At 36.5% G+C, this 19,027-nt stretch overlaps 1 protein-coding gene across 1 annotated transcript in view; it reads right to left on the bottom strand.

Annotated features, from left to right (window-relative positions):
• Positions 1-19,027, bottom strand: part of TMEM131 (transmembrane protein 131) — a 66,639-nt gene that overhangs the window by 8,800 nt on the left and 38,812 nt on the right. Inside the window, exons 5-11 of the mRNA XM_033051727.1 lie at positions 9,997-10,120; positions 8,987-9,103; positions 8,035-8,157; positions 7,295-7,375; positions 3,744-3,894; positions 3,548-3,604; positions 2,577-2,638 (exon numbers count right to left, since the gene is read on the bottom strand). Coding sequence (XP_032907618.1) covers positions 2,577-2,638; positions 3,548-3,604; positions 3,744-3,894; positions 7,295-7,375; positions 8,035-8,157; positions 8,987-9,103; positions 9,997-10,120 — 715 coding nt within the window. The remainder of the gene's footprint in view (positions 1-2,576; positions 2,639-3,547; positions 3,605-3,743; positions 3,895-7,294; positions 7,376-8,034; positions 8,158-8,986; positions 9,104-9,996; positions 10,121-19,027) is intronic.

Here is a 19,027-nt window from a genome sequence, read left to right as displayed (position 1 = left end):
TTGATAATTTTGAGATGTATGCACCTACTATGTGAAGATGAAAACACATCACAGAAGAAAATTACTTCTTGCAGGTTGCTAAGAGAAATTAACCCCTATTCTAAAGCTGGGACAGAACTTAGTACTTTCTTCTACAAACACTTTTGTTTTCAAACTGATTACAATTCAGCTTCACTAATGCTGTCCTGAACTTCCTGGTTCTTCATGCATCAGGACCTCAAGTTTTGAAATGCCCCTTTGCTTTTAGCAGTCCAACAGGCTTAAATTGCCTTAAGGAAGCACAAAATTTTTGTTATAGAAAAGGGATAAAAAGAAATGTTCAACCATCTACGTTTACCAGATTTTTGACAGAGCAGCTTAATTGCTGCAGTGTGACTAGTTTATCCAGTCATGAAATGAGCGTTATACTCCCTAACGATGGAACAAACCCTACAAAATGAGGGAGATACTATAAGGAGTTTTAAAACTCGAAAAAGAAAATTACTTGCTCTTATTTTCCTCAATCAGTTTGTTGGACCACAGCATGACTAAATACTTGAAGGCAGAACAACTACAAGTCTGGCAACACTATTAGTGGTCTCTCGCACACTGATGACCTGAAGATATTTAGTTCCTCCAGCTTAAACATATGCTAAATATAGCCTTGGCCTTTTCTTCTGACATTAAGATGAAATTTGTCACACAGCTCTGTCTCACTACTTTTAAACCCTAGCTCTAAAGGGTCAGAAGTCTATTTCTCAAGCTTTCCTAGAAGTAAGCTATTCACCAAGTTCTTTCTAAAAACTCTTAACTCTTGCTTTCCACTTTGAAATTTGTTAATTGGCACAGCAGCAGAAATTTACACAGTGCTTCAAAAACTAGAAAGGTTACAAACTTCCAAAAAACCGTCCCTTAATTAAAAGTACAATTGACTTGATGTGCCATGTGGTACACTGAAAAACACATCATGTCCGAACTGTGTTGTAGCTTTTTCCTTGCAGAAGTGACTTCCAAAGGCTTTAAAAAATGTCATTAAAAATACAACTGCTTGGACACACAGTAAAAAAAATGATCTGGAAAAGTTAATAATGGTTATCAAGTGACAGCCTTCCATTAGATCGGTATTTATGGTTTATAGCCCATAGTCTGAAGAACACAGATTTAAAAAAAAATTGATAGGTTTGGGTCTTTTTTTAAATGGAGTATGAATTAGGCACTACACTACCAGGTATTAGAAGTGATACTGATAGTCTGAAAATATGGTTATTTGCATTGTACTCAGCAAGTATATTACATACTTAAAAAAAACCCAAACAACCAAAAAACCCACGCAAACTATCAAATCTAAGAAGACAAACATGCAAATATAGCTGGAAAAATAATTTATTGACTTTACCAATGCAAAAATCATATACAGGTTTTTTGGTTTTTAAAACTCTCTATGGAAGTTGTGCTATAGCTTACAAAGCCATGATTCCTATAGGATCGCCTGACCTCATCAATACAAGAAGCATCAGAATCTCAATGAATTAAAATCTTTTTGCACTATACTGTAAGTTCTCTTGTCTCAAAAATAATTAGTGAAAAACAGCTAAGCAAGCACTGCAATGGACTATTGTCGCTGTGAAAACTTCATCACTAAAAATGTTTCCTGTTTCTACTTTAAATTCATCCAGCCTCAGTTTCCAGTATCCATAGATTTTGCTAGATGCCTACTATTAAAACTGTTTCTCATAGTTACAGCTTCAAACTTTATAAACACAGAAATGCTCTCCAAGATCTCAGTAAGGAACCTCTGCCAATCCTTCAGTCATTCTTCTGGCTCCTCTGGTTTCTTTTCAACACTTCAACACTTTTTAAAGTGCACTGGGACAAGGTATAGCTAGCTACACAACTAAATTTGGAAAGAAGGACAACAGGAAGGGGAGAAGGAAGAAGTGAGAAAAATAGTGGGCAATGAGAAAAATCACACAGGAAAAAGGTATGAATGAACAAAGGCGGACTACCAGACTAGTGCCAAAATTCTGAAATAAAAACAGAAAATAGAAAATCCAAATGCTAGAATCCTGAAGTTGGTTGCACTTCACATTCAGTTCCAGTGGTCTTTACTGCAAAGGGCCCTAAAGTGTTTGAGTTCTTTTGAGTTATTTCAAGTAGTAAAGCAGATAAGCTCAAAAAAAAGGGTAATTTTACAGATGGCTCTTGAAAGTGACTCTTTGCATATTTTAAAAAATTATGTTGAGGAACCACTTTATACACTGATGTGTAAATATGATGTATGTATGATGAGGACAAAGAATCTTACAGACTCACTCACTGAACGTGAATTACCTGTTCTCAAGTATAAAAGTTTCCAAAGGTTCAGATATTAGAGATACAGCCTAAAAATGCTATTCAGAGCATCCAAAGAAGGCAATCATGCAAATTAATTTTACTATGCATAAAAATTATTTGCTCTGGTATTAAGCTATGCTTTCATTCACACATCACCTAGGCTTCTAATTCTGAACACTACATGGTGAACCTGTGAATGATCAATCTTTGAGAAAAAGTAAACCCAAGTAGAAAGTTTCAAATTGAAAAGAAATTAAACTTACTGTAATTGGCACATCTTTTGTTCCTGAATTTAATAAATGCAGATTTAAAATTTTTGGCAGATCTGTTAAAAGAATAAAAAACACACCTGTCTATTAGGCTATTTTAACATGTGAATCCTATACAAAGTTATTTACACTTGCTTGTTTCTTATGTACCTCTACTACTCAGTGTTAAAAAGTTATACTAATATGACAGAACAGTCAGTCAAAATAGCTAATCCCAAGAATCTGACACAAACTGCATTTTTGTGTATCAGTAGGTATTACATGCTTCAGCTTACCACTCATGTTTCTAACACACTAAGAAGTGAACAGGCTAAAAATACTACAATCAATGACTTTGTCAGATGTACCATATTCAAATGAAATTACTCTTACTTGAAAATCTTTACATGTTAAGGAAGTAGCGTGGAAAAGTTCTTCAGAAGCTTTTCTTAGTTGAATAAAAGACATGTACTGTTTTTCATCAGCAATAAATCCCTCTTACAGTTTCAAAAATATTTTACTACTTTCTGATATATACCTTTTATCACTAAACAATATTAATGTAAGCATAAAATGTTAAGCCCAAATGTATTAGAGGCAATTAAATTAGATCCTTTCATAAAATATTTGATCAAGTTTGTACACCTTCACTTTTCCCCGTGTCTGAAAATTTTTGACTTGCCCAGAAGTGAAGCAGTTTTCACAAGTTCACAAAAGAATTGAACCAAAATGCTTTTCAGACTAAGCCATGTGCAACTGTGTAACATTAACCTTACTCCTGGATTTACAACCTGGTGTTCAAACTACTCCTTGCTTCTACCCACCAGAAGTACTCCTGCATCTGTGCACTATTGTAACCCGCTGTTGTTATCTGTCTTTTCAAAAGCATCATTCCACAAGCAACCCTGAACAGTACAAAGGTAACTGGGCTTTCCTCTCCCCACCCTCTTCCTGATAAATACTTTGAGAAGGGAAGAATTCTTTACCTTGTGTTCGTAGAGTACCAAAATCTAGCATTTCTGTTGATGAATAGATTCCTGGTGCTGTAAAAAAAAAAAAAAAAAAAGTTACAATTTTCTTATTATACTAAGAGTTAATGAATCTGAATAACTGAAAAAAACCCCAACCAAAATACAAAACAAACCCAAAAATAAACCAAACCCCAACCACTCTTTCACAAACCTGTTGTAACTTCTACTTCAACAGGCAGAATAATAACTTCTGTGTTGTCTGAGGCATTTGTTTTTATTCTAATGAAGGCTGTATGATTATCTGCTTCTCTTGAAGAAAAGCTGGCTCTCATCACTCCTTTTGTTTCATACGGAGGTATTTCCTGATAAATAATCAAAGAACATCAATGAGAGCACAGTAATTTAAAAAAAAGCTGCCACACCAAATAATTATATTAGAAATATAATTGTGTTAAGAGAAAAAGCAACAACAGCAGGAAGAGGTACCCTTCATACAACTAAAATTACCATTAAATTTATAAAGAATAGTTGTAATCATTTAATATGAGACTGATGAAAATTAGGTATATGCAAGAGAACGTTCACATCCCATTTGATTAAGCTAACGATTCTATGATTCTAAGCTTTATGTATTCAATTTTTGGTAAAAACACAGTAGACTAAATTAGCAGAATCTGGCAACAAACAAAAGATATTCAGAAAAAATGTTGATAGTATTATCAAATATTGACTTTGCACATTCTAAGTGTTTTTTTGCCAAAGCAGAGACAAGCCATACAGTTTCAGTGCTAAACACAAACTAAAACTGTGCATAACTCCATACAGTCAGAAGCTTGTGGAGCTCCACGTTTATTAGTTACCATCTAATTTACAGGAGAAAGTAAAAATGAATTTTAGTTTCTGTACCATGCCTATTCTATCAGTTCTAATCAGCATTCAGGGTTTGAAAGACATCTTTTTCTGTAAGTTCTGGACACAGCTGCAGCACAAGACTAACTTCAGCACTATAGCTGAAATACTATCATTGGATTGCCTTCCTCATCACTTTATAGAAGGTCTGAGGATTGGACTTTTGTTTACTTGTTTGGTTTTTGTTTTTAAATAGAAGATGAAAACCTTGACTGGAAATTTTCTAAGGCACGATGACTGCAGATATATTCTTTGAAAACTGTTGAATATCAAAGTAAGAAGATTCCAAGTTCTGTTTTCACAGACCCAACATAATGCAGCCATTCATTAATGTATCAAAGGATGTGATGTGACTCTTCTATCTGTGTAACTAGGGATCCAGAGTTGGTCAGATCAAAAAATACTCCTGCATATGTAGACTGCTCCATCCAACCATTCAAGCGTTTGGCATCAGAACAATTTTATACAATTATGTATATCCATATGTCAAAGTATCATGACCATATCTCAGATAACTTCTGCTACTTTGAAGCTTTTTCTAACTGCAGTACAGCTCTTGACATAACCAATACAATGATGTATCTGTTTCCTCCTACTGGCTTGATTTCTTCAAGCTGCCTTATTGTTTTGAAATACCGATGGTTATATGAAAATGCATACCAGTGGATGGATAGAGGAAACAAGAGGCTTAGTCCTTGCCAGACACTGGAAGCTTTCACATGTGAGTCATCCTTGCTTTAACTGCCAACCTGGCCAAGAGAAGCTGAAAAGCTTCATGGTCTGAAAAACATCCCCCTTGAGTTCTCCTGACAACTAGGAAGGGGCTATCTTTAGAGGCAATGCAATTTGACTGAAGCAGTGTCAAAACATTAGTACATTTTTGTTTTAAAATCCATTTTCGTGTGAACATCTAATCCTTAGCATCTGTTTCCACTGCATTTTTAAAAATGTTGTGATTTGTGTTAATACTTACTTCCTTGCAACTTTTGCACCTAAAACTAAAATACTGCTATTCTAATGGACCTTCTCCAGAAAAGACAAGAATTAAGTATTGTAATTGTCCTTTGTAACTCACTTGGAAATACCTTCTTAAAACAAATAAAACTGTCACGTTACTGTAATGATACACTTGAGCAAGAGACAAACTTAGGAGCCCAATGATTCTGAAGTCTCTCCTAGACCTGAAACAAGTACAGTAATTTCACAATTACAAGCCGCACCTTTTTGACTAAAATTTTGCTCCCACACCGGAAATGCGGCTTACATTCGGGGTGGCTAATACGTGAATAATTTTCTGACACTTCCAATCCCAGAAGAGCAAACCAAGGTGCCGAGCTGAGCACTGGCCAGTAAAACCCGGGTTTATGCGATTGTTACAAATTGGTTACTCTGTTGCGCAGTGGGTGGAGCCGGGATGCCTGCTGGCAGTGCAGGAGGGGGAGGGAGACAGGGGAGTTCCCTCCTTCCCTCCTCTCCCGCGTCCCGGGGGAGGTAGGGGCTCTGTGCTGCCTGCCCCGCGGCTCGGGAGGGAGGCAGGGGGCCCCTCCTGCCTGCCGCCGTGTGAACGGGGGTGTTCCTTCCCATCCTGCCACCGCCGCCATGGGTGCCAGCGGGCTCCCATCCCCTCCTGCCGCCGCCACCATGGGTGCCGGCGGATTCCCGTCCCCTCCTGCTGCCGCCGCCGTGGGTGCCGGTGAGCTCCGTGCCCCCCCTGCCACTGCAGGGCAGCACCGGGCCAGGATGAGTGAGCCCAGAGGCAGTGGCCGGCCCGAGTGGCCCCGCCGAGCGGCAGCGCCAAGCTGAGCCACCTGGCCCCGCCCCGAGCCCTCATGGCCTGAGCCGAGCCAGTAAACCCCCGCCCCCGATCCTGCGATTCTGTTACTATTTGGCAACTTTGTTGCACGCAGGTCCTCCCTGCGAACGACAGAGCGGCTTATAATTGGGTGCAGCTAATTTATGGACAAAGAATGAAATGTTTGCCAACACCCAGCGATGTGGCTTACAGTCAGTGTGGCTTGTATTCGTGAAATTACTGTAATCAAAAAATCAAATCATTTTAACTGAATGTATCTAGCTGGACATTACCAATGGCGTGACATACAGCATGGAGCCAAGAACTGTACCTTCAGGATGCTTCTAAATTTTATTTTACTGAAGATATCAGTATGTGTTACTTCAAACCAGATTTAATGAGTCAGATCACAAGTCCATCCATTCTACTACCTTGCCTCTAGCAGCAAACATGACGAGTAGGGAGTAGCTGCAGGGAATGCATGTAGGAATATTTTCCAGTACAGTTTCCAGCCACTCTCAAGTCATGATCTAGAAATTTACTTTAGCTACACATGCTGCTGTTTTATTTAGTGGTCCGCAATTGATTTTTCTTCCCTAAGTTTGTTCAGCTTAATTTTCAATCCATGTGCACATTCATAGTAATTTGCAGGAAGGTCTAAGTTAAAAAATCCCAGAACCACCAAAAAAGCCAAGACAAATAAAAAAACCCTAACCAACAAACCAAACAAAAAAACCTTTTTCTGTGGGTTAAATCCAGCTCACAGGCCTCCAGCACCAAAAGCTCAGCTAGGTGCAATTTATTCTAATGGGAATAATTTTTTTCTTCACATTCAAAACAGCACAGCTCAATACATATGGCTTATCTTAATTAAATTTTTCATTCAACTCCTACTACCATAACATTAACAGACCCTGTTAGTGTTCACATTTTTATGGAGTATTTTAAACCATTACATGACAAGACACAAAGTTAGCAAAAAAAACCCCAAAACCTAAGCTCCTATCAAAATAAAACCTCCCAAACAAGTACAGTGAGTGCTGCAAGACATGACTACTCACCCACAGCTTTCTTGTACCTCCCTGCTGACCTGTTGGAAGCTCTAAATGGAGATCACCTCCACTGGAATACATTTCTACCACCTGAGGTGGATAACAGGAAAATGTTAGCACTCAGCCTTAAAGGGATCCTGTTTACTTATCGGGTATTATCATGTGCAATGGCAAAGATTAGTGACTATTTGACCGCTGGAATACCTTACAAATTCACTTTAACGCTGATATAGCCATTTGCTACTGCAACACTTTATGTGCTTTCTAGAGCATTTCATCGTTTGTGAATCACTTTACAGAATCAGAATTTGGTTAGGTAAAGACATCAATCCTGCCTGAACATGAGTATGTTTTCTAAGATTACATACTGGGGTATACTGAAACAACACCTTATGCTGTGCAAAGACAGAATGAAGCTAAGAGACATCACTGAATTAAAAGATCTGTTTGTTTGTTTCAATACTCCTCCTAATTACCAGTAAAGTTTAAATCTTTATTTTTCAGTCATTGCAACCATTTTAAAAACTGAAATTTCACTGGAAAACCTCAGTTTAGAAAATTAAGAGATCTGCAACTATAATCTACAATGTTTAGAACTGATTTGCATTTGAGCAGAAAAAAAATCTTAAAATATGAAAGTTATTACCTCAAATAGCTCTAAAGTTCAGAATTTTAAGAACTACTAAAATAAACAAAATCTCAGTTTAATACCATAAGCAAGCATTTAATGTTTTTTCTCTTGTGCTCACCTGCAAAGGTTCACTGTGAGGGTTATGGATATTTATTATAGGAGAGAAACTGCTATTTACAGGAACTCGTGCCCCAATAAATGGGCGCAATCGATAGGGGTTCGGAACTCCAATGCCAAACACCTGGTTCAGAAAGAGAAACACAAACTTAAGTAGCTGTATGTAATTGTTGCAGAGCCTAAGGTGCACACCCATCTTAGCAGTCCACCAAGAACTTTCTTTGATTAGTTTTATAGCATACTTATAACCGAACCTTTAAAACGAGTAGCATACTAAAGCTCTGAAATAAAGAAACTGGCTTAGTTTGCAGCTAAAGGCTATTCCTCATTTATTATTTACTTACATGTATACTGAAAAACAGGCAATCAAAAAAACACCTCTTTCTGACATTCTGGAATAGCGTCAGATAGAAACCAGCTGGTTAATGAAATATGAAATGTCCCTTTAATCGCATCATTATGAAACTATCCATATTGTGAAATCATTTTTGTTGCTATTTGCAAAACACTGTCATGGTGAGAGTTATATTCTTTCAACAAGAGGATTTCTCTCCTTTTTCACTTTTCAGTCTCTCTCATCTGTCTGAATTATCTTTCTGAATCTCCAGTGAGTAATTTTTCACCAGCTTAATGAACAACATAGTCTTGGCCACTGGATCAGATAAGTAAAGAGCTAAAGGATGAGCTAGATCCCTACAATGAACAAAAAAAAAAGTATTGAGAGGATTTTAAATCCTATGTAATTTCACTGATCTGGCTTACAGTACTGCTCTACTGTGCTATGACAAACAACAGGGATGGAAACTTCTTCAACTTGGTTGATGGGAAAAAAAACCAAAACCAACAACCTACCACTATTGTGCAAGTATCCTTGGATGGTTAAGTACCCCATAATAGACACTGCTTTGACTAATTCACACTTCACTTTTCTGGAAAGCATGTAATTCTCTTACCTGATAAGTAAATACCCCATGATTAGAAGTGTTAATAAATAAAGTGTTCTCTACATTTCCCACTACTCTTGCCAGGAAAACTACATCGAAGGACGTATTCCCTCCTGGAAGAATTTTCTGGAAAAAATAAAAACAAGCAAGTAGAGGGATAAGCAAAATTGTTTACTGAATAAATGCATCATGCAGATGAACAATAGTTTTTGTGCTGCAGAAGATCCTCATGTGTTCTTTGTGGAATACTGACATTAGAAAGTCAACTGCAGATTTGGAAAGAAAAAAGTGGAACTTTCAAACAAATGAAATATGTAACGAACTAATAAAAATAGCAATCATTTAAAACTATTATCTACTGCAGGATCGTATTTAATTGAATTTTTGCACTCAATTCTGAATTTAGAGTTCAGCTTATCACAAAAATATTTTAGACTGACAATTCGAAGGTCACTGGAGAAATGCAACTACTACAAGACTTTCATAAATGCAACAGAGGTTGCATATTAGATAGGTTTTCTGAATTTTTTCATGCTTACATGGCTCTTGCTAAGCCACAGGCCCTGCAGACAAAATTGAAACTAGAAGAGTCTGTGTGGCACCACTGTGGTTAGGAGCTAACCCTGCTGACCCCATGTTTTTGAACATGCAAGTTCCTGTAACACAATTACTTACAGCTCTAAGTGCACTTGAATGACTACTGCACACTAGAACACTTCACGTGACTTAGAATACTCAGAAAGTGTATAGGAACAGTCTGTTTCTGTAAGTGCTCTGAGGAAATGTACTCACTTCAGCAATAAAGGAGATCTGCTGTTAAACCATCAGTTATAATACACATTTCCAATGCAGTCAGGAGTCATTTGTTTCTGTGCTCAGTTCAAATTTGCTTTGATATGAGATGAACTGCAGTATCTTAATAGATATGTAATCATTTCAGTAAGTCACTCTTTTAGAGAAGCTTCCATTCAGATTTGAGGAGGAAGAAAAGGTAATTTTGAGAAAGTAAGAAAACTTACCCTATTTTGGAAAAATGATGCATGAAAATGTGATGTTGTTGCAGATATTGATACTAATGTAATTGTTTCTTCTGAGCTAGGGTTATGTAGGTAAACTTTTTCCATTTTTGGCATTCCAACTGGCCTGTCAAAACAGAGAGAGATAGTATTTGCAAAGTGTCAGAAATCTAGACAATAAAGCACTGGTCTTTTTTCCCATTACACCAGACAGGAGTGTGATGAACACTGACAACAGATCTTTGCATTTAATGCTTTTTTTAAGTATCTTGGACCTATAAGAATTACTTAATTAACATATTTTCCATTATTTTATTGCTTACTTTTCCTGAAGGTTTACCTAATGTTGCATCATGGTCATGAAATTCTATTGTCAGATTTTTACTTCAGAATGAAGAGAAGTAAAGTTTTCTATCTATACTAGAACATCTAAATAATTATCTTAAGACAGGATACACACAGCAACTGAAAATAAACAGAACACACCCTAGACAAAAGTCTAAATGCACTTTTTTTTTCCATGATAGATTATACATAGTCTTACCCAGAATCCAGAATTTTTCTGGTATTATAATTTATAATATGCTCTACAGAATTAAGTATGCCCACACGTACAGCAACAACTATTTTAATTCTGTATTGTATTTGAATTAATTCCTTAAGTAAAAAAAATAAAGGCTAAAGATAAATTCTAGAATTTAGGAACCCTGAAACATGGAAGTCACACAGCCAAACAACTGCACAAGACATGCTAACAAATTTATTTGACACAAGCTCTTGTCTAGTTTCTTTTTAGTTACAACAGCTGAGCTGACAACAGATGCTCCAGTTTCAGCAATTATTTTTCAGACTATATTGTCTCTTCAGAATTGTTTTCATACCTTTTAACTCATACATGTTTAGTATTAGCACCAAAGCATTAATAAAGCATGCAGTTTACAGATTAAAAATTGCTGCATTTTGAATTACAGAATTCAAAATAGTTAACTCTTAACTTTCAGGCTACGTGTAAGTCCATGTAACACTTTCTCCCATGTCACTTGTTCCAAATACTGCAAGGACACCAAACCTACTGTTAAGAATTACTACCTGTAGTACCTGCAGTGATGATGACCAGAAACAGGCAGCTGTTCTGCCATCCTCAATGAACCTTATGAGACCAAATGAATATGTGCTATTGCAGTCATAGTTTTTCATCTTAGAGCGGGGTATGGAATATATCTCAACAGATGAAGCAACGTAACTGTGTTGTAAATTGAGGGTGCCATTGAACGACAATAAACAAACTATGCCCAATTTACAAAGTGATTGTGGTTACAGAACCTCCTACACACGAAATACAGGCTAAAGAAGCAGATGCTAGGGACCATGTGATTAATTCAAAGACAAAATGATTACCCATCAATAAATGATATCATCACTAACAAAAATATATCTGAAGTCTGCCACTGTGAAACTCCTTACTCACTAAGTTCACCTGATTTCATGTCTCTGTCAGCAAATACTTGTTTTTGATCCTTCTTTCACTGTAAAAAAAAAATCTCATTTTGACTCCTCTAACTTCACCAGCGACAAAGACCACAACTTCTATCACCTTTCAAAACCTGTACAAAACCAAACATCCAGGTTGAGTCCTATGAGAAAATATTTTCACCTCTTGCCAGCATACATGGGGATGTCAGAAAAGGAAATGGTTCATCAGCTAACATTTTGCATTAACTACTGTAACTGCTACACTGTTGATCAAAGGAGCTAAACAGTAAACCTATGCACCTGTTCTTCTTTTGCTAGGACAAAGCTTACCAGACCAGAGAAATGTAAGTGAAAGCCCTCCAAATTTCCTCATCTCTATCCCCACCCCCACCAAACATCCCACCATAAAAACAAACATGCAAACCCACAACCAAGAAAAGTGTCTGCTGATAGGGAGTTACCCAGCACCCCCTGAATTATGAACCCACTGCTTCAAACACTTTCACTGACATCACTACAGATGGCCTTGAGTATTTTATCTGCTTGGTAACTATGAAAAGCAGAAGCTTCTATACCAGTCAACATTTTTGCAGCAAATTCCTTGTTTAGACAAAGTGGTCAAGCCTTTAAAGCAGTACTCTGATTCTACCAACACCAAAATTTTTTAAAGAAAGGAATATTTTCTTAACATTGAAGAAAGCTCTTGCAGGCTGAGGATCAGCTGTCTGTTCCCTAGTTCTCACTAAATTTTTCACTCTCCTTAGAGGAAGACACACTTCCAGCATCTTAGTGCAACTCCTTTGCTTGCCACAGTGCAGTTTTTTGGGTACTTCTCTTCCCCACAGCATGTCCAGCAGCTCGTCAAGAAGGGGAAATCATCCTCCTACTCTGTAACAAAGCACTCCAATCACTCTTCACATGAGGATTTAACAGCAAAAAATAAAATCAAACTGAACAGTTCCTTCCCACTGTAATGGCAAGAAGATGAGTAGATTTTAATTACTGTATTATATATGAGCAAACGACATGATTAGTTTATCACCTGTGGTCTCTAAAGAGAAACAGCTATGTGCTGAAAACTGAAGATTAGAGTTGACTTCAGTGTTACTTAAGATGCATTGTGTGAAAAGCCAAGAAAATGACCTTGAATGAACTGGCAATAGTGAAGCACCAATCTGCTCATGTCAGAAAGGTAGTTTAAAAATCAAACTCATTTGCCAGGAAATATTTCAAATATTAATTTTTAAGACCTTCATGCTTTTCCAGTTCTGAAAATAAGCGACTATACATCTGTTTGAGTGGCTCAAGTCTATAAAAACAAACTGGTAGGGAAACAGCCATGATCAACACCACAGCTCACTAATTTCATATTCCAGATTCAACTACCACAGTATAATTAGAGGTAATAAAGGCAGAGGGTACTAAAAAGGAACTCTGATATTAGTACTTTGTTTTACTTTGCTCTTTTGTTGATCATTCTGATTTTGGAACAGTGAGTCTGGTATCACATTTGGCTGAGATACAGCTTTCCTTACATTCTTCAAGTATGATGTTACCCAAATATACAGAAACAGGACCTCATAAACATCACCTGTTTTTTCTGCCATCAGACATGATAAAATCTAGGTAGGGCAATGTGCATCAGACACCTCTAATGAATCTGCATCCCAAGTAATAATCTCATAAGGGATGCTCTCCAAGCTGCAGATTATCAAACCACAATGATCTGCACAAGCATGGTTGTAGGTGATGCCAAATTTTAGAGCAGAATTTCCCAGAGCAGTCACAGCTAGCACTTTTCATTGTGAGAAGCTGGTATAGACACAGACCTTCAGGCAAACTATCAAACTATCAACTATGTAAGCATGTAAGATTTTGCTCCTGATCCTTTGTCCCTGCATAATGTCAGGTAAACCTACACTGATGAAACAAGTGATACCATAATCTAGATGAGAAGATGCTAATTAACAAGGGTGAGGTGCCTGGTCAAATGGGTAAAGAAACCTGTGTTAATGCTACAACTCAATTCTTTCCAAAGTCTGAGTTAGTATCTGCAGTGTATTGTAAATATGTCCTTGTAATGGATTTTATTGCTGTTCAGGGATCAAAAGGTAGATTATATTAACAATGGAAATCAGCTCTTGCAAATTTTGGGGAGATGAGTCCTTGAGCTATTGGCCCAAAACTGACTTGCAAAAATATGTAGCTACTCATTGTGAAGCAAACACAAATTGAGAAAATGCCCTTTTAAAAGAGCAACTATTTGTTTTTCTTTCTACATAGTTTGAGCACCTCTGTAAAATGCTTACTTGATTTATGAAAACTGATACAAATTTATTACTGAAAAGCAAAAGATATGAATTCAGCAGACACATTCTTCTTCTTCCAACTCTTATTCTTTCTAATGAGAATGGAAAGAGAAATGAAGTCAATCAAAAGCTTGCTAGATACACCTTGAAATGCTGGGAATATAGGTAAATATACTCAATATTCAATTCTGGTAAATTCCTCATGCAACTGAGAATTTGACATGCTTTTCTCCATGTATTTTTTTCATTTAACATCTTTGACAACTACGTAAACAGTTGTAAAACCAGTTGTCATGCAACATATCAGAAGAACCACAAGGGTTAAATCAGTATCCTGTCAGACAGTATCCTATCAGACAGGAGTGAATAACAGATGCCTAGAAGGCAGAAGTGTAATGTGGAAAGCATACAAAGTCTGGTGCCCTGGACACTCTCCTAGGCTCAGGAATTTCCTGAACCAATGAAGACGGTTCTCCAGCCAGAAGATCAGACTGAGCAAGTTCCAGCAAGAACTTGGGTGTTCACTTGGAAGGTATCCAACTACTTTTAATTAAAAGAAACAAAACAAGCTGGTCTTACAAGGTTCCCTCTAGAGACTGAAAGATTGCCTTTTGTGCCCCATTCTGAAGAAAATGCTAGCTTGCTTACACAAAAAAAGCCTGCATCATGTACAAAACTAGAGAACTGGCAAGTAGAGCATTCTTCCTGGTTCACACAAGATCAGTTGAGTGACACAGGCAAGTGGTTTCTTTATCTGAAGTTAAGAGTAGCTGAAGCACATACATGTGCATTCTCAAACATGTCTCCAACTCAGAAAACCAAGAGAAAACACAAGGGTTTTGGTTTTGTATATGTACTAACCCATAAATTGGTTGTTTCCCAGCTTCCAGATTCCACTGACTTTTAACAGAGAAAGTTCTTTGACATTAGACTTGACAAAAAGTTGGTGTCAATGTAACATAGTAAATAGAGCAAGTGCCCCACTTTAAGTTAGGAATCTAACTTAGATTCTATACAAGAAAATCATGCCTTTTCCACAAAGTTATCAAAACCCCATATACAAGTAGTAGAGTTTATCCAACCATGTCACCAAGTGTGATTGGAATGCATCTAGGAGCGTAATGAACTTTCAGCACCATTGTGCAGTCTAGCATGATATGTGAACAAAACCTGAGGCAGTTCTGGATGAAATGTCAATTTACTGTCAACAATTTCTCACATTCAACAAACTCCAAGGGAAATCAAGTTTTCTTTAGCAACATTTCTTTAAAATTCCAACAATCTCAAACTCTCACACATTAGAAATGTATCAAATGTATTGTGTAAACATTTGGATGTACATTATGGCCAACTTACTTTTAAGTAAGTGTACTTAAAATGTAGGAAAAATAGCGATCTGAATAAATTCTCTAGTTGCAAAACTTCTTCACTATTTTTTGTATAAGGGATTAGAGTTTTTGAAGAAAACAGACAATTTTGCTAAACTTATATCAACCTTATGTTACTTGAAGTAATTCCCATGGCTTTAAGGATATTTATATCTACTGCATATCTAGTAGATTAAAAAATTTCATCTATAGATCAGGACAACTTCCAATAGCTAAATTGTTAACAATATCATTTCTCCATTCCCTTACCATTCTAGTCCTCCCCTAAGTTTTACACCAGTCAAGCCTTACAGGGGTGTAAATCAGTTTACACTGCAGGACAGCACATTCATGATACATCCTGACCTTCTAAATGGCTCCTTTTCATTTGTCTTCTTGTTCTTAGCTCATATAATTAGAAGTATAACTGTAGGTAGTGCAGTCTAGAATCAAAGGGAGGCACATTAAGACGGGTTTAAGATAGGCTGTGTTCTCCAGATTTTTATCCATTCTGACATCATCCTGTCCTTAAAGCATGTCCCTTAGATTACTTAGAGGTAGTAACAACATATGGTCTCCATGCCTGCAAGAAGGTCTCAACATCTGAACACTGTGAAGCAATTGTTTTCAAGTCCAGCTTAAGTTTTCATAGAATATCCTGCCAAATACTAGAGCTTACAAACAAGAAACATGAAAACATTACAAAAATTCTCTAATCAAAACACTTCAAAGAAAATGTAAAATGAAATTATCAATATAAAACTGAAATAAAGAACATCAGAATACAGTCCTATCAATGAGAAAATTTTGTGTGAGAATAGGACCCTGCTCAAATTGAGTAAAGCAAGAACCTCCATTCACCCCAGAAGAATAGGCTGATCAAGGATTGAAATATTACTGTAACCAAACGTATCATTTCATATATTAAACAATCATTTCTATGAAATGGGTAGGATGTGAATGTTACCTTATATTACTCCATATTAAAATAATTTTTTGATAAGCAGTTCTAGCTTATATTGTGGTAGCATCCTAAAATACTCCAATACACAAGTGCTCCATTATGAAAAGGTACCTCGATCAAAAAATTTAGTTGAAGAACTCAAACTTGTCTTTTGGTACTGTCAGAGCTGAATTAAAGATGAAGGCAAGGTACTGAGATCTGTGAAGATCTATATTCTCCCACAAAGTAGGTGCAAGAACTGAATAGAAACTGCCCTGTAAAAGCATTCTTCAGCCTTCACCCCAGGTGGCCACCTGTATGACCTCTAATATAAAAAACAGTCTTAAACACAGAAAGTTATACAGATAATGACTGTTCTGCCAAAACAGCCTCTGAGCAACCAATTCCCAAAGCTATGGAAAGTAAGATAATGATTACTGTTTGTAGATGAAAACACCTCAGTTATTCCCATTTAACAACAGGGGAGAGCAACAGTTTAAAGCAGAGAATACAAGAAAAAGGATGCTTGTAAAAAAAAAAAAATCAGCTAGTTGTGGAGCTGGCTTTAGGTGGAAGGTTTTTTTCTTGTTTTCTTTAAAGCCCAGTATCTCCAATACTCAAGATGTTGTAGAGTTTGCCCCAGAAAAATATTGATGCTGCTTCACCAATGTAAGAAAGAGGCTTCCACATTAAATAACCAAATGAGTATTCTACACTTAGTCCAAGTAGTCCCCTGGCACAGTGATATGGGAGAAACTGCCTCAGTTCTATCCCATTCCCAGAGGCCTAATGCATACAGAGAACATTTGTGATCTCTTCAAGTGAGCTAAAGATTTGCATATAATTTTGCATATCCTAACATACAGCATGCATTTCTTTTGATAAATGTGAGATTATCTGGACTACCTTCAAAGTGATAGAATATGGTAATGTTTGCTTTATATTAAAATAGCATTAAAAAAACTCCAACTGTTATAAAATACAAGTAAAAGACCATTGTAATTTCATCTCCAGGTGGAATACACAGGAAGTGTGTCTACAGCACGTATTTATCAACTTAATACTGGTTTTGATTTTCTGAGATCCTAAGATAAAGGAATTTTTATTAACTACTACTCCTGTTTAAGTTGGCATGTTTTTGAATCATGTGATTAAACTCACATATTCTTAGCAGACCAAAAATGTCATGGTAAGAACGACTTGACTTACAACTGAAAATAAATATTAGAGCTGTCTTTAGCCTAGGTATGATACATGTTGATAGCTCAGTATAAACATGAACTTGGAACAAGTTTGCTCTACTAAATGCTACAGGCTACCTATTAACAAAACACCCTCTGGGTATAGTACTTATTCAGAAACTAAACATGCAAGTTATGACTTTTCTAAAATCCATTAATAACAAAGACAGAAAAGCCAGAATTTGAATGTGAAAACCCTGCCTGTTTTAAAAGGCAAAAATCTCAAAAGCTTAAATCTGCATTACTTGACTTCCAAGGTGCTTGGCACCTGCAGCTTGTTCCCACCATAAGGCTGAGTTACTCAGCATTTCTCAGAGTTGGTTCACAGATTTTAAACTAAACTTTGGGCCTCCATATCTAAACCTTTCCTAAAACTGCTTTTGGCAACTTAAGTTTTAATAAATCGGAAGAGGATTTCTGCCTGAGACTACAATCTAAATGACAACAGATAAATTAATGATATACAAGCTACCAAAAAACCCACCCAAACCAAAGAAGGAACACAATGAATCAAGATCTAACACACAGGTTCCTTATTTTAATTGACAGAAGGCAGCAGTACATGCAGTTTGCATGTATTGTACAGAGCCATTCCCAAGTAAGAGATTTGTGCTACTTTTAACACTATATTAAATAATCTATACTATTTCTCCAGTGCTTTTAGCTTTGACAAGAACAGCTTATGTAAAAAGCTGTAATATAATGAAGAATGACTTAAAGTATTTATGGTACTGTCTTGGATCTACCTGCTGCAAGGGTGAAAAAATCATCTTTGGAAATCCACAAAACAAAAAAACACGCCTAGTTTTCTTCAGAGCATAAGCATGCAAACTCTAGATAACCTTTAAAAGATACTTCAGAGAAGATCAAATTTATTCATAGTAGAAAAAGGTGTACAAATTAAATTCCCAACATCAAAGTCTGGAATTATTATGAACTGAAAACTTTTACATTTTTTAAAAGAAAATAACTTAAACTCAAATCAATAGGTAAGGTAACAACAGCTCTAACAAAAAGCACACTGCTCGACAAGTTTGAATTTGTACTACACTCACCAAAATAATTTATTAACTATAAGCTAATTTTCTTGTAGCAGAGATGCAGTAGAGTTGGGCTTACCACTAGATATTTTGCTATTCAGTTTAAAAAAAAATCAATATTCTGTTACCTAGGATCAGTTACTGACATTAGGAAGAAAAACAACAAAATCACACAACATCAAAAGCTAAAGGAAATTTCAAAGGAAAAAAGAGGGGATAGAGCAACTTATTCTGTGTTTAATTAGAAGTAAAGCCACAATTTTGTTAGACTGAGTACACATATGTTCTGTAAAAGGAGGCGTTTTCATACAGCTTTGTTATCTAGTGTTAAATAACAGAAAAAGGTACTATATTTTTACTAATAATCTGTGGCTGAACTGGTAACAAAATGTTTGAAATGCCTTCACTGAAGTTTACATTGGTCTAAGTATCAATCATGCACAGAGGCTCCATAAACACCTTCTCCAGAACCACTCTGACTGTTGGGAAGAAGAGGGATTGGTGCTACCTATACACAATAACCAGTTCATGCTAAGACAAGACTGAAGTAGTTAGAGGAACAGGTACATTGATGAAATGCTTAATTTCCTTCCTTCTTCCTTTTCAAAAATGGAAACAGCAACCAGTTGCAAGGTAGAGAACATGGAGTTAAGTCCTGGAG

The sequence above is a fragment of the Catharus ustulatus genome, chromosome 2 (genome assembly GCF_009819885.2).
Source record: "Catharus ustulatus isolate bCatUst1 chromosome 2, bCatUst1.pri.v2, whole genome shotgun sequence".
In the NCBI taxonomy this organism is placed as follows: Eukaryota; Metazoa; Chordata; class Aves; order Passeriformes; family Turdidae; genus Catharus; species Catharus ustulatus.
Note: the sequence above shows the minus strand (reverse complement) of the source record. Positions and strands in the feature narration are given on the sequence as shown.